Below are 13421 nucleotides of genomic sequence, written 5' to 3'. Positions count from 1 at the left end.
GGTTGTGGCGTGCTATGAATGAATGAAGAGAACAAAAAAAAAAAAAGAGAAACTATTACAACTCTTATCGGTTCGAGAGAGAAATGTCACATTTTGTGTAGGGGTAAATTTAGCAACATGCTTTTTACCAAACGACCTATAGAGTCACCATCCTCACCAATCTTGTTGGGTAATATTTTATGAATTATTTGTAAACATCTTTTACCTATAAGCTCTCATTGGGTACTCGTTTCTCAATCCTTACTATTTTGGGTGCGATGAAAATAAGGGTTATGTTGTGAAAGAACCATTCAGTTCCTTTTTTGGAAATGTTTATAAAGGCCTAACAAATTATCTTTAATCCTTGGAACTATTTTTTTGATTGAGAAAATCATGGAACTTTTTCATTTTGAATGATTTAATCTTTAAAACATTTTTTTTATAATAAATAAATTGAATTTTTAAAAGCTGGTTGCCTACATCTTTTTAACAAAAAAAACTACATGTAATCGACTACAAAAGGTCTATGAGGGTTTGAATCCCTCCTTGTCCACGAACCGCCCAAAAGAGAAGGGCCTTTCCCTCTGGGGTAGAAAAATCATGATTGGAATAGTGGACCAAAAGCTATGGAAATTAGGTGTGAGTCTTTGTCGAAATGGAATGACCCTTTTATTTATTATTTATCATAAATGAGTGGAGCATTACACATGGTATGCCTCTTTCCCATCAACTTTCATCAACTTTTTTATTTTACACGCACGTAACTCTTCTTTGACCAAGATGAGGCTAAAGAAATCTCTTTCTTTTGAAAAAAATTACTTAATTGTTAAGATACTTAATTGTTCAAAGTAAAATATTTTGTTACGTTTTTCTCTTAACTTTTTTTTATTATCACAGTCCAACAAGTTGTTTAACAGGTTTTAGAATGTCCAAAGGCTTATTTGTTCCAAAAAATTGTCCAATGACTTAATCATTTCAAACACTAAAATCCATTAGATTTTTTAGACTTTTCCCTTAAATATATGTAAAACTTCATAAAGATGACTTAATAGTTCAGATAAATGCAAAATTAAAGTTGTATTAAAACGCCAGCACACATTTGTATGTATAAATTTTGAAGTATATGTATTAAGCCAAGTCAGGATTCAAAGCTGAGGCAAGTGGCTTAAATAATAATGAATCACGGTGTCATTGTTGAAGAATCAATTAGATTTTAAACTGATTCAGTATATAAATTTAGCAACTAACATCACCAGTAATCCTTCTTCCAACAAAGGATACATCGACTATTTGCACCTAATACCACACTACGGTTACGAGATGAATGCAGCTTCACAAACACCGTCAGCACGAGCAATTGAACACGGAACCGCTCAAGCACTTGGCTTTGTGAACCATCTTTTTGACGCTCGTCTCGCTGCTCGAAATAGAAGGCGATTCAGGGACCCTGTCCATCATGTTAATCAAAGGTGCATTCAGAACCACCTTTGCCGGAGACAACGCCCATTGCATACCCCAAATTGCAAGTGGTCTCATGTATACGAGCGACCGAAAATGCCCGTCCATTGTCCATCCTTCTGGTGTCTGAAATGCATACCTGCAAACACCAAAAAGAAAGGAAAAGATCATTTTTTTATTAACATGGATATCCAACCCGCTATGCGAGCCGACTAATCTCAGGACGACCATCGGCTTTGCGGTAGCCTGGAGTCGCCACATTTGAACCTCCGTGGCTACAAGACGATTTTTTATTCCTCCTTGGATTCGAACCTAAGACCTCCAGACACTTTTATGTTTGGAGCCCAAGCTTAGACCGAACGTGTGGTTAGAAGAAAGGAAAGAGAAAAGATCATCTTCAAGACATCCAAACACCAAAAAGATTATCTTTTAAGGCATACGTTTGGTATTCAGACGAGACATGAAGGTACAGACATCCAACCGATATTCAAAAGAAAGGTTGAATAGACTCACCCGAAACCGTCCTCCGACCAGCCAGCGGTAAATATACCTTCAGCAGTCGTCAACGCCTGTTCTTCCATCCCGGCGTGAATCATGGTGGCAGCAAGACCATACGTGACTCCTGCCCACACTTCACGGGACTGCATACAAGTTTCGTCGACTTTTCCGTTAGGATGCATACCATTTACTGCCCCCATCCTACCTCCTCCGACTTTCATAACGTTAAAATCGTAAATCTTTTGCAGGGAGCTACGAATCTTAGCATCATCGAAGAGATTCGGCAAGCCAGCGGCCGCCATATACCACTGACCTGCAAGCTGATCGGCTTGAATAGATTTGCTATTATTACTCGATCCGCTATCGTAGTTGAAGTATGATCCGTTCCACAGCTTTGCCTCAAATGATGCTTTCGCCTTGATGAATTTCGTTTTATACGCCTCGGCAGTGGCTCCATCGCCAAGCTGTGCCGCCATGGCTGCCGTAGCTTGAAGTGCAGCGAGCCATAAACAACCACAGTACGCGCTAACACCGTGAACGGTCCAAGCGTCGTATGTTTGATCCGGGAAACCATCATTTTCAATCAGACAGTCGTTATCTCGGTCAAATTGGTCCATATAAGCCATGGCAGCGCAAACGGCGGGCCACACTTCCGTTCCAAATGATAAATCCCCGGTCGCAGCAAAGTCACGGTACACTTGGATCACAAATTTCGGGTTCAAATCTTTCCATTTGCTCGTATCGTGTATGTTGTATGCATTCATCTCGTGCCATGGATCATGAGTTCCAAGATCATGCGGAATCGCTCCTTTAACTTTGCGAATTCCCCACTTTCCGTCTGCTAGAAACTTGACCTTTCTTGTGTCCTCAAATAACACGGCTCTAGCAAATTCCCGTTGAATGCTGAGTTCGATCTTCGGGAATAGCTCGAGAAGAGCAAAGGATGCGTAGAAATGAACATCGTAAGTACACCACATGACGTATTCCACGCCTTCTAAATAAAGAAAGCTCCCAACATCCTCATTGTCATTATACGATCCCGAATACAGCTCCAAAGAACGCTTCCGGTCCTCTCGCTCGGGAGCTTCAGGTTCGTCTTCACTAGAAGTCGTAACCGAACTTTCGTCATCATGTGCAAAACCATTGTCACCGATACCGTTATGACCACCATTTGTGTTCAATATCGCCTTCGGATGACGTTGCTGGCCGTGCACAAAATCAGCTGTTGGCAGCGGCGTGTCTGAAAAAGGAATTCAGTCACAAAAGATGACCACAAACCATAAATGTCAAATTATTTGACAAATTACTATAACAGATTACGCTCGACAGAGATTAGTACCGATCCAGACTGTGCCACCGGCAACCAAGAAGTAGAGCTCGTTGAATAACGTAAATTTATACCTGAAGACGAGCATATAAGAAACAAATCCGGCCAAAACAAGAAAACAATATAATGCCACACAGGACTTAAAGTTTATAGGACCAAACCACTGTATATCAAGGTGTTACAGTAAATAAATTGATAGGATGCTGCATATAAAGCATCTTTTAATCTTAAGGTTATTGGGAAAATGTGCTATAAAATAGAGTAAATTACACTTTATGTCCCTGTGGTTCGTTAAAAATTGCGGTTTTCATCTCTATGGTTTAGAAATTGCGATTTTCGTCCCTATGGTTTGAAATTCATTGCTATTTTCATCCTTATAATTTACAATTTATCGTTGTTTCGGTCCCCCAGGTTTACAATTCTTTACTCTTTCGGTCCCTTCTGCTTAAAGGTAGAAATTAGTCCATGGATGAAAATAGCAATAAATTGCACACCATAGAGACAAAAGTTGCAATTTCTAAACAAAATCAAAGTTATTAACAAACCACATGGACAAAAATCATGATTTACTTATACAGGACGCATAGTTGTTTGATTCAATAATCTTTAAGTCCTATAAAGTAGTCTATTAGAGGTTTTTTGATTGGTTTTCCATCAAGTCCTGTATAAATAAAGTCTGTCTTTGTGGAGGATTAATTTAGCTGTATACAGTGGGAAGATTTTTGTTTGGACCGGCTTTTTCATAAACGAAAGGAGCATGTTTCTTAATTGAAAGAGGCAGTTTGGAAAAAAAACTTCGTTTTCTACATAAAGCTCCCCCTGGAAGCTTACTGAATAAGTCACTTCCCATATCATTAAGCCACTACCAAAATAGCTGACCAAATAAGCTGCAAGTCCCATTGAGCTTATTAAGCTGCTAACAAACAATCCCTTAGACATCTTTGACGTCCTATAAAACTGATTTTGTTGTCATGACGCACGAGAGAATTTTCAATTGGAGCATTATAGTTCATAGAAGTTAAATTTACCATTCTGGTAGCTTGTCGTTTTTCAAGATCGGATTTTGCCACTTCTCGATCTCTTCTTCCCACCTCTTGTAATCTAACCAAAGTTTCAAAACGCAGCAAAGAAACAAATGAAAAACACTATCAACCATTTCCAGTTCGACATAAAACGATCAAGTTACCAGATTAGAGGGAATACTTGTTAGAGCATCGTGAACCAAGTTCTCGGCCGCCCTCTCAGAAGTACCATAATATCTCGTGTATCGCCTGCAAATATGAAGTTAAGAATCCAAGATAAATTTTGTTAAGCAACTCGTGACCATAGAACTGAACTCAGAAATATAAGTTTGAAAATTGAATATAATAACCTGTGATATGATTTCCCTTTCATAAACTTGACTTTCGGGGATGACCATGCAACGGCAAAAGCCACGGTGCAACGCCCATTTGGTTCGACCCATGTTGAAGCCGACACTGCAGCACAATTCGCATCCCCAGATGATGAAGGAACGGTTGGCCCAGAATTGAAGTTAGCCTGATCAAATTGTCCATCCTACAGACATACCAAGAGTCGGAAACAAGAAAAAAGAACAATGTAATAAGGCTCTGTCTGCTAATAATAGCTGAAAAGCTAGCTGATAAACTTATCATGTTCGTTAAAAAGGACTGGTTGATAAGAAAGCTAATCAAACCAATTTGATAGGACTTGAGGGTGCCTTCGGTACCCAGATAAGATATGACAGTTGTTCAGGAAAGAAAGGACCGGACTGGTAAAATGACCAAAAGTTGTTTATATTTTTTTTTATATCTTGATTAATTTATTAAAATTATAATAAAATAAATCTTTTTCAAAACAAGATTATAATGACACAAACATATGAAGTTCAATGATTCCCAGTTCTATTTTATAAATTTTCTATATTATTAATATTAAAAAAATTACATAAATCAACCAAGGACAGTAAAGTAAAAGTGTTTAAAGAGGATAAAATACGATAAATAAAATTTAAAGAACGGATAAAATGTAAAGAGGGAGCCGCAGTTGATATTTTAAAAGAGAATTAAGTTTTATTTTGAATGTTTATTGGTATAACATAGGTTTGTTCAACTTTGTTCCACTCGTTCAATCTGTTCCACATAAAATTCATGCCAAACGTGGAACAATGATTCTTATTCTGTTCTGTCTTGTTCAGTGTACCAAACGCATCCTAAAATAAGCTAGATGACAATGTAAAATGATCTAAAAGAACACATTGAACGTTTAATTGGAAAAAGGTGGAAAAAACCTCGGAGCTTATTAAATCGCTACTTGAAGTAGCGTTTAAAAATGCTAGCCTTTGGCTAACCAAATAGGGCTTTTTCATTAAGCTAAAAAATAAACTAGCTTATGGTTGTGGCCTAAAGCACATAAACATCATGAATCAAGGTCGTATAAAAGATGTTAAAAGGCAGAAATGTAGCAATTACATCAAATACGATCATTTACCTGCGCCATTTTACCCCACATTTCTTTTGCGGTAACAGAGTTTCCTTCAGACAACCCAAAACTCGGTAGAACCGTCACATTTACATTTTGGGTTTCACAGGCAGCTATGGCAAAAGTAACGGGATGATTCTGTTTTGCCGTCCTGCAAATCCGCCATCATCGTCATCAAAACAATAAAGATCCATCTTTAGATAAACGATGAACATATTGAAGTACCCAAAAGTCCAATTCTCACGAAGATTCTTGGCCGATAACTTACTTGTGATGTAGGAGCACACCGGAGACTCCATCTTCACCTCTGTCATTATAGGAAACGGAAAATTTTAACGTATACGCAAAATTACAAAGCTGCCCATTCGTAAAAACAAGTAAATTAGACTCACATGAATGGTTCATTCACATGGTCTCCAGAAAGATGCGAGATACCTCCGATGGAGTTCTGTACAACACAAATACAACAAGTGAAATTCAAGAAACGAACTCCGATAGGCTCAAGATGGATGTCGGGGTAGAAGTGGAATTAGACTTACTGCCCACGTTAAGAGAAGGCTGACTTGTGCCCTTTCCTTCCCGGTATTCACCAACTAACGGAAAAGAATGTAAAGACTGTGTAATTAGTTTACAATAACGGTAGAAGGGGAAAGTTGGATCACAATTATTTGGATTGTTTACCGTATAAACAAATACAGCAGTTGGAAGACTACTATCTCGATAATTATGAGGTAAAAATGGTGAAATTTGGCGACATGACACTTTTAGGTCCGGGTCCGGTTCACCTGATTATAAGCAAAAAAACAACATATCTCATATGATGGGGACGGAAAATGTAATAAAATGTTTTCCGAAATAATACCATCATAAACTGTCCATGCTCGTGGGAATAATGCGTGATACGTGGAATGCTGGCCGCTCAAATTCCATCCCCATGACGATAAACCTTGATCTGTACATTTTCTGGAATACATATACACACACAAACACACAAACACATACGTTATCACACACGAAAAAGGAAGATCAAGAAAGTTCGAGAGTCGGGATTTATTATCCTCTTACCCTATCCCTTCATGTTGGCCTGGAGAAAGAACCGATGCATATTTTTTATGGCCACCTTCTCTCGATATAAAAATCTGCAGTTATACAAAGCAATTTAGAATTAAAAGAATCTGGCATGATTTGATGTTCCTTGAAAAGCTAGAAAACATCTAAAGCCGTGTTCTTAAGTTGAGAATCATTTCCTACAAATTCACTTGCATACATCAAATGCTTTGTTCTTAAGAGTGTGTTTGGTATGCAGACGGACTGAACCAGACCGGCAGGAGTGAGGTAAGCAGACGGAAGAAGTGTAGGGTTTTAGGATTTAATTTGACAGGGGTACTTTAGTAATTTACCAATCTTGTCCTATCTCCCTATTTTCTGTTAAAAATTGCATTTTTGTCCCATTCAATCATGTACCAGCCTTACGGGCTGTTTGGTTGGTTTTCTGTTAAGTTCTCTATGGATAACACTGTCTGTGTAGATTAATCTATCTGTATAAATTAGGAAGGTTTTATCATAGATGAAAGGTGAGTGATTTTTAATTGGGAGGGGAGGGTTTGGAAAAAAACTTGGCTTTCTGTATAAAGCTCCCCCTAAAAGCTTATTGAAGAAGCTATTTTCTATATCATTAAGCCATTATCAAACACTTACACATAGCTAACTGAGTAAGTTGCAAGTCCCATTAAGCTCATTAAGCTGCTAATGAAAGACCCTTAATATCACATCAAAACGTCGAACAATAATCTATCCGGCCTACCAAATGCACCCTAAATGCTCTACATAAGTTTTACTTCAATGTCTTGATGAAGGCATAAGCATACACTTATCTAATTATTTTACGAAATGTAACAAGCATACGATTATAAATGATAAAATAGAGGCAGAGCTTTACAGAGAATTGATTGGCCATCACCGGAGAAGAATCACATGTACCCGGAATGATTTGGAATTGCCTGAATTCTCCTCTAAAACCTCTAGTTATGCTGCCACTTCTGAAGAACATAAATGGAAACTTATCAAATACACACTCCTAATGAAAATATAGCATTCTACGGGGGCTTAATCGTTTGAGAGCTCCAAAATTTGTGAGATCAGTGAGAACTTTCACATGATTTTTTCCACCTAAGTATAGTATACAATGTACTGGCCAACATATATTTGTTTCACAATGTGTTTGTTTTATATATATCCGGTTCAAATGTGAAACTTTCTTATTGTGTGTTTTTTGTTTCACAAGCCTGCGAAAAATGTTCACATTGTCAACCGTGTACATGTGAAACAAATATATGTTTAATCACTACATTGATATCTAGTCGTACATGAAATGGCCCATGATGCACTAGTTCCCAAAGATCTCACGATATAGGGAGAGCTCAAAAGAAGGTCCCTCAATCTATGAACTCCTTTTTAGCTCAAAACTTACCCCATCCCACCAAGTGGAACCCCTTGGCTTGCTAATGGCTTTCCTTCACGATTGAACGGATCAATGGGTGCCCTCTGCACATATTAAGCCAAAACTCATCCAGAATTCAATACAATTAAAAGACAGATTCAATGCCCACTTAGGGTTCCGTATCTCAATTATCTCAAGAACTCTAATGAGCTTGATAGCCTGTTTCTTAGCAGCTTAATGGACTCGCAGCTTATTCGGTCAGCTATAGATGACTGTTTAGTAGTGGCTTAATAAAAACAAAAACCTTCCCAATCTATGGAAACAGATTAATCCATACAGACAACTTTATCCATACAACACTTGATGAAAAACCAACCAAAGATCCCCTTGAAGGGGAATGTTTGGAAAAAAAATCTGGCTTTCTACAAAAAGCTCTCCCCTACAGAATAAACCATTTTCCCACTCCCAAACCAACACGTATAGCTGACCGAATAAACTGACTCTTGTTAAGCTGCTAACAAACATGTCTAAGTTTATTTCCAAGAATAAATTAATGATATAGAAGATGAAGATGGATAAAGAGGGTTACCCTTCCATGGGAGGCCTCTTCTCTTACATATGACCACAAACGTATACCAAGTGTAATCTGCAATCAATAAGCTGAGAAATAAGAGCCATAAACCTTCTTGTTATGAATTGATAATACAGATTCTTTCAAAACAATAATGAATCACCATTTTAATTGCTTCCATAAAAGTAATGCTGAACTCCTTGAGAATACTAGCATGGGTGTTTAACTTCCTTCTCCATGCTTGTTCAGGAGGAGCGCCACTATCAAAATCAAGCTGTATCCACAAATCATCAACTTCAAATTCTTAAATTCTTCAATAATTAACAAAAAGAGATTGCATTTTTATTGCTACATACAATTCTTGAAAACAACATAGGATCTAAAGAAACTTAAAGATGGTAAAGATTCAACTCACCAGTTGCAGACTTGTCCGATTTATATATTCTTCAGGAGGCCATGAATTCTTTCTAAAATGGAAGATATTCCCACTAACCATGTCGACTAATTTATATGATTTTATTAAGCTTTCTTTTGTGTGTGTGTATATATATATGTATATGTATACCCCTCTTTTCAAGACAATCTATAACTAAGAGAAACCCAGATTCAAAATGAGCCCTTTCTCAATCTCAAAAAAGGGTATGATTACAACTTATAACCTAACCCCAAATGGCTTCAAATCAATCGAATTTTCAACACCTACAAACAAGTGTCTTCAACTCCAAACAAACGTCAAAATCTAAATCCCGAAAAGTAAGAAAAAGAAAAAGAAAAACTCTTCACAATTCTTCAAAAGTATGAGCTAAAACCTCAAATGCGGTGTTAGGGTTTGCCGGCGATAGGCGTATAGTTAGCCGTTGAGTGGGAAAATGGGATCGCAGCCACCAATTTAGAAGAAATCAACCGACCAGAAGTGAAAATTGAGTATAAATAGATTGGGAAAAGGAGGTGGAAAAGAAATTATAGCATTGGGTTTTGGGGTGCGATGGAGTGACCGACGTCGGAGGATGTTACACCTGGGAAGCACGACGTGCAACTTCCGCCATGTGTTATGAGAATAGTAAAAGAATGCAAGTCTTTAATGCCTCAATCTTGAAGCCAAATTTTCCACAAATCCCAAAGAAAAAGGGATTTGGTTTTATTTGTATTTATATTTATCTTGAGATTTATTAAAAAAATAATACTTTTAATAAAAAAAAAATAAGTGAAGATTTTGCAATTTTTGTTTAAGTGGATTTTCTAAAAAAAATTAAAATAGAAAAAGTAAGATAAAGAGGATAAGATTATTTGAATTTGAAGAATTCTCATAAAAAAGCAAATTTATTTTTATTTTTTATAATAATAATTTTTTTGAAATTAAATATAATGAGAGAAAAATAATATTTTATAAAAAATATTGAATATTTTAATATATGATTTATATTGTAATCTCCGGAATGAAAAAACTGTTAGAAATAAATATAATTGTTTTTGACATTTTGATCTTTAATTCTTTATTTTCGAGAAACTATTGGAATTGCTCTAGACTATACTAGATTATAAAAAATTTAACAAAAACTTTTAAAACCCATTTTTTATGTATTAAAGATTATTTAGTGATGCATGTTACTTAAAATTCAAGATTACAAGTAATTGTGCATAATTACAACTTGTTAAAGCTTCATGTTTGAATTCATGTAACCAACTGTAGATAAACATAATTATAGGATAAACATCTCACTTTAAATATATAAAATATAATTAGGATAATCATTTATTTCTAACAAAATACTTAATTATTATTTTTATATAAAAAGTTATATTATTAAACCAAAAATAATTTTTTTTAAAGAAATACACAAAAAAATAGAAATTCTAAATAGTTAATTTGGTACCAATATCACATTTTTTTAATTTTTTATGATATATATATTTATATTTATATTTTATTCAAAAATAAAAACATTATCGTTTTCTCAAAACCATATAAAACCGTATTATAACATCGACTGAGACAAAAAAATAAAACGAAATATTAAAATCAAAATGTATCTTGCTGCATTGTATGAGTACCCTTCTAGTTTAACTAAAATCTAAAAATCGAAAGTCAAAGATCTATAAAAAAATAAGTTATATTTAACTCAAATAGATTATTTATTTTAGTGATTTCAACATTTATTATATTATATAAATTTATTAGCCAAATACATTTTTTTTTAAATTTATATAAATAAAAATTTATTTTCTCTCTCGACACATCAATTTTTAGAGAATTCTTTAAATTTAAAGCTTTCCCTAACTTTCTTAATTTGATAAAACAATGTGTTTGTGCAAAATAGAAAACAAAAGCCTCATTTTCTCCATTCAAAGGATGTTAAAATGATGTAACATTTTATGTATTTTATGTTGTTTCTAAGTACCTAACAAAAAATATAATACATTTGCCACATCAGTAGAAAGTGTATGTCAATTAAAATGGGTGGTGACAGACGATGGTTTCACTAGTTTTGGGAATGCGTCGTTTCCTTTTGTTATTATTGTTCTTTCATGGAGTCAAAAAACAATATGATTCATAACGATGTATTTGGAAGAAAAAAAAGGATGAGTATAAGGCAAATGAAAACTATTAAATTATTGATTAAATAAGTTTTCGGCTCATACATTAAACCAAGATGCCAACATATTTATTTACTTTATCGAATAAGTCATAAATCATATTTTACTTATTAAACTATAACCGACCCCAACAATTGATAAGTTTTTATGTATATAAATATATATAGGGTTGTGTTCCAATGAAAAGAGGTGAGAAATATAAGAAGTAATCTTCACTCTTAGATGCACATTGGTGCATCCATCCCCTTATCAAACACGATTCATGAATAGGTTTGAGATTAAAAATGATCAAGCGTCTAAATTTCTTCTTATGCTTCTCACATTAACTTTCTCTCTCTCTCTCTCTCTCTCACGATCTTTCACCTATACATATATAGAAAGATGATCGATAATGCTAACTATTTAAGAAAATACGAAAATGTTCAAATCATGTGCAGAATCACAAATGAGTTTACATTAACGGTAAAAAGAAGTGTGCAAACGACTTGGACCACATGGGCAAAGTCACATAAATCACATCTGATTTTATACGTGATGCTAGTGTAAAATCACATATGACAAATGATTCAACCGTTTTTGTATTCTTTTAAATAAGTATCATGCTGGTTTAAACCCGACTATATATATATATATATATATATATATATATATAATTAATTAATTTATTCAAATAAAAAAACAATTAATATGTTTATTTTTTTAATAAATGAATATAGGGTTTTAGTACGAATGGTAAGGAGTTGTGTTTGTTAGTATAGGCCCTACAAAGACATGTGAAAGGGTATAATTGTACCCCTTAGCCGACCAATCTCACATCTTTTTTTCAATAACAATACAAATATTTCACAATCACTTAACCTACCCTCCCCCAATATCATTCATATATAAATATTATATATATATATATATATATATATATAATATTACACCGACTAAAATTGAATATAATGGCCAAAAAGTTCTTTCCCTAAACTTTTCAATATTATTGTAATCAATGTTGTAAAATTTATAGCATATTAGTTTAAAGAATTTTCACATTTTTGGACTCTCTAAAAACACCTTAATCCAACTATCAATAATTATTCCAATACATAAAAATAAGGATTCGAGTTTTTAACGAATTGTTCAAACTCGTCTATCTCAAGTTCGAGTTTAATAATTATCGAGTTTGAGTCGATCTCGAACATAAAATAAAGTATGTTTAACTTAACGAGTCGAGCTCCATAACACCAATATCCGACTCGTTCGAAAGCTCGATTAACTTTACAAGTCGAATCGAGTCAACTCGACCATACCTTTTTCCGAGACTAACATATTTATATGCTTACAAATTATATAATCAAAATATAAATTATCAAGCTTAAGTAAATAAACGAGTTAATCAATCTCAATTCGAGCTCATAAACGAGGATCGAGCTCGAGTTCAAACGTTCAAAAAATATTTAAGCCCGATTTTTTCGAGCAGGACTCAAATAATCTGCTACTCGATTCATTTACACCCCTACATAAAATTAAACAATTTTCAAAACCATAAAAAAATAAACTTTAATTGCATCAATAACTACAAGACATCTAAGTCATACAAGTAAAGATCACATGAACGTATTGGTTCACGTAAGAGTACACGTAAAATATCAAAGGAGCTCTAGTTTATAATCAGATGAATGAACCGTCAAGTAAGATCGGTCCAGGATTATAGGATCCTTTTCTATCATCTTCTTATTGACATATTTTTGTAATTTAATAAATAACATCTAAATCAAATTCAAGACTTTAAATTATTTTGATAAAATTTCAAGCATTTAAATGAAAAAAATAAATATATGAATGTATACATAGGAGGGTATCTCTAGAATAGAGTATCATTTTGTTGAGAACATATCATTCTACTTGTTAAATAAACAAATCCATAAAAACAAGTTGGATCTGGTTGTCTTAATCAAACAATAATCATGGGTCACTTCTACACTCCAAGACATGAAAGAGAAGCAAGCAATAGACCTATGAATTGACTTGTGTGCATGTATTCTAGTTTTTGATGGGGCTATCTATGTCTTTTATATATTTTCTGT

The 13421-nt window shown here is 34.4% G+C and overlaps 1 protein-coding gene across 4 annotated transcripts; it reads right to left on the bottom strand.

Moving 5' to 3' along the window:
- Positions 1–1083: 1083 nt before the first annotated feature.
- LOC112521148 (non-lysosomal glucosylceramidase-like) lies at positions 1084–9809 on the bottom strand. 4 transcript variants are annotated; one of them, XM_025129850.1, is made up of 18 exons: positions 9564–9809; positions 8918–9028; positions 8773–8829; positions 8214–8287; positions 7683–7782; positions 6809–6882; positions 6606–6706; positions 6425–6528; positions 6283–6336; positions 6136–6191; positions 6012–6050; positions 5753–5894; positions 4635–4819; positions 4466–4533; positions 4291–4363; positions 3275–3336; positions 1951–3175; positions 1084–1576 (listed from the first exon to the last, which is right to left on the bottom strand). In XM_025129850.1, exons 2-18 carry the CDS (start codon positions 8933–8935, stop codon positions 1324–1326), a joined length of 2685 nt encoding a protein of 894 aa, XP_024985618.1. In that variant the 5' UTR covers positions 8936–9028; positions 9564–9809; the 3' UTR covers positions 1084–1323. The 4 variants fall into 4 exon arrangements, with proteins under 4 accessions (XP_024985618.1, XP_024985616.1, XP_024985617.1 ...); XM_025129848.1 differs by lacking the exon at positions 9564–9809 and adding an exon at positions 9170–9519; XM_025129849.1 differs by lacking the exon at positions 9564–9809 and adding an exon at positions 9170–9519 and having other exon boundaries at positions 6425–6504.
- Between the last annotated feature and the right edge of the window lie 3612 nt (positions 9810–13421).

The sequence above is a fragment of the Cynara cardunculus genome (assembly GCF_001531365.2).
Source record: "Cynara cardunculus var. scolymus isolate 2C chromosome LG 11, CcrdV1, whole genome shotgun sequence".
Lineage (NCBI taxonomy): Eukaryota > Viridiplantae > Streptophyta > Magnoliopsida > Asterales > Asteraceae > Cynara > Cynara cardunculus.
This window is presented reverse-complemented; position numbering and strand designations above follow the sequence as displayed.

Excerpts from the sequence above, each read along its gene's own strand:
- LOC112521148 (XM_025129848.1), bottom strand. The coding sequence starts at position 9,250 with ATGGTTAGTGGGAATATCTTCCATTTTAGAAAGAATTCATGGCCTCCT. Across the intron at positions 5,895-6,011 it reads GGTGTGCTCCTACATCACAA|GACGGCAAAACAGAATCATC; the intron begins GTAAGTTATCGG and ends GCGGATTTGCAG. Across the intron at positions 4,364-4,465 it reads GGTTCACGATGCTCTAACAA|ATTACAAGAGGTGGGAAGAA; the intron begins GTATTCCCTCTA and ends AACTTTGGTTAG.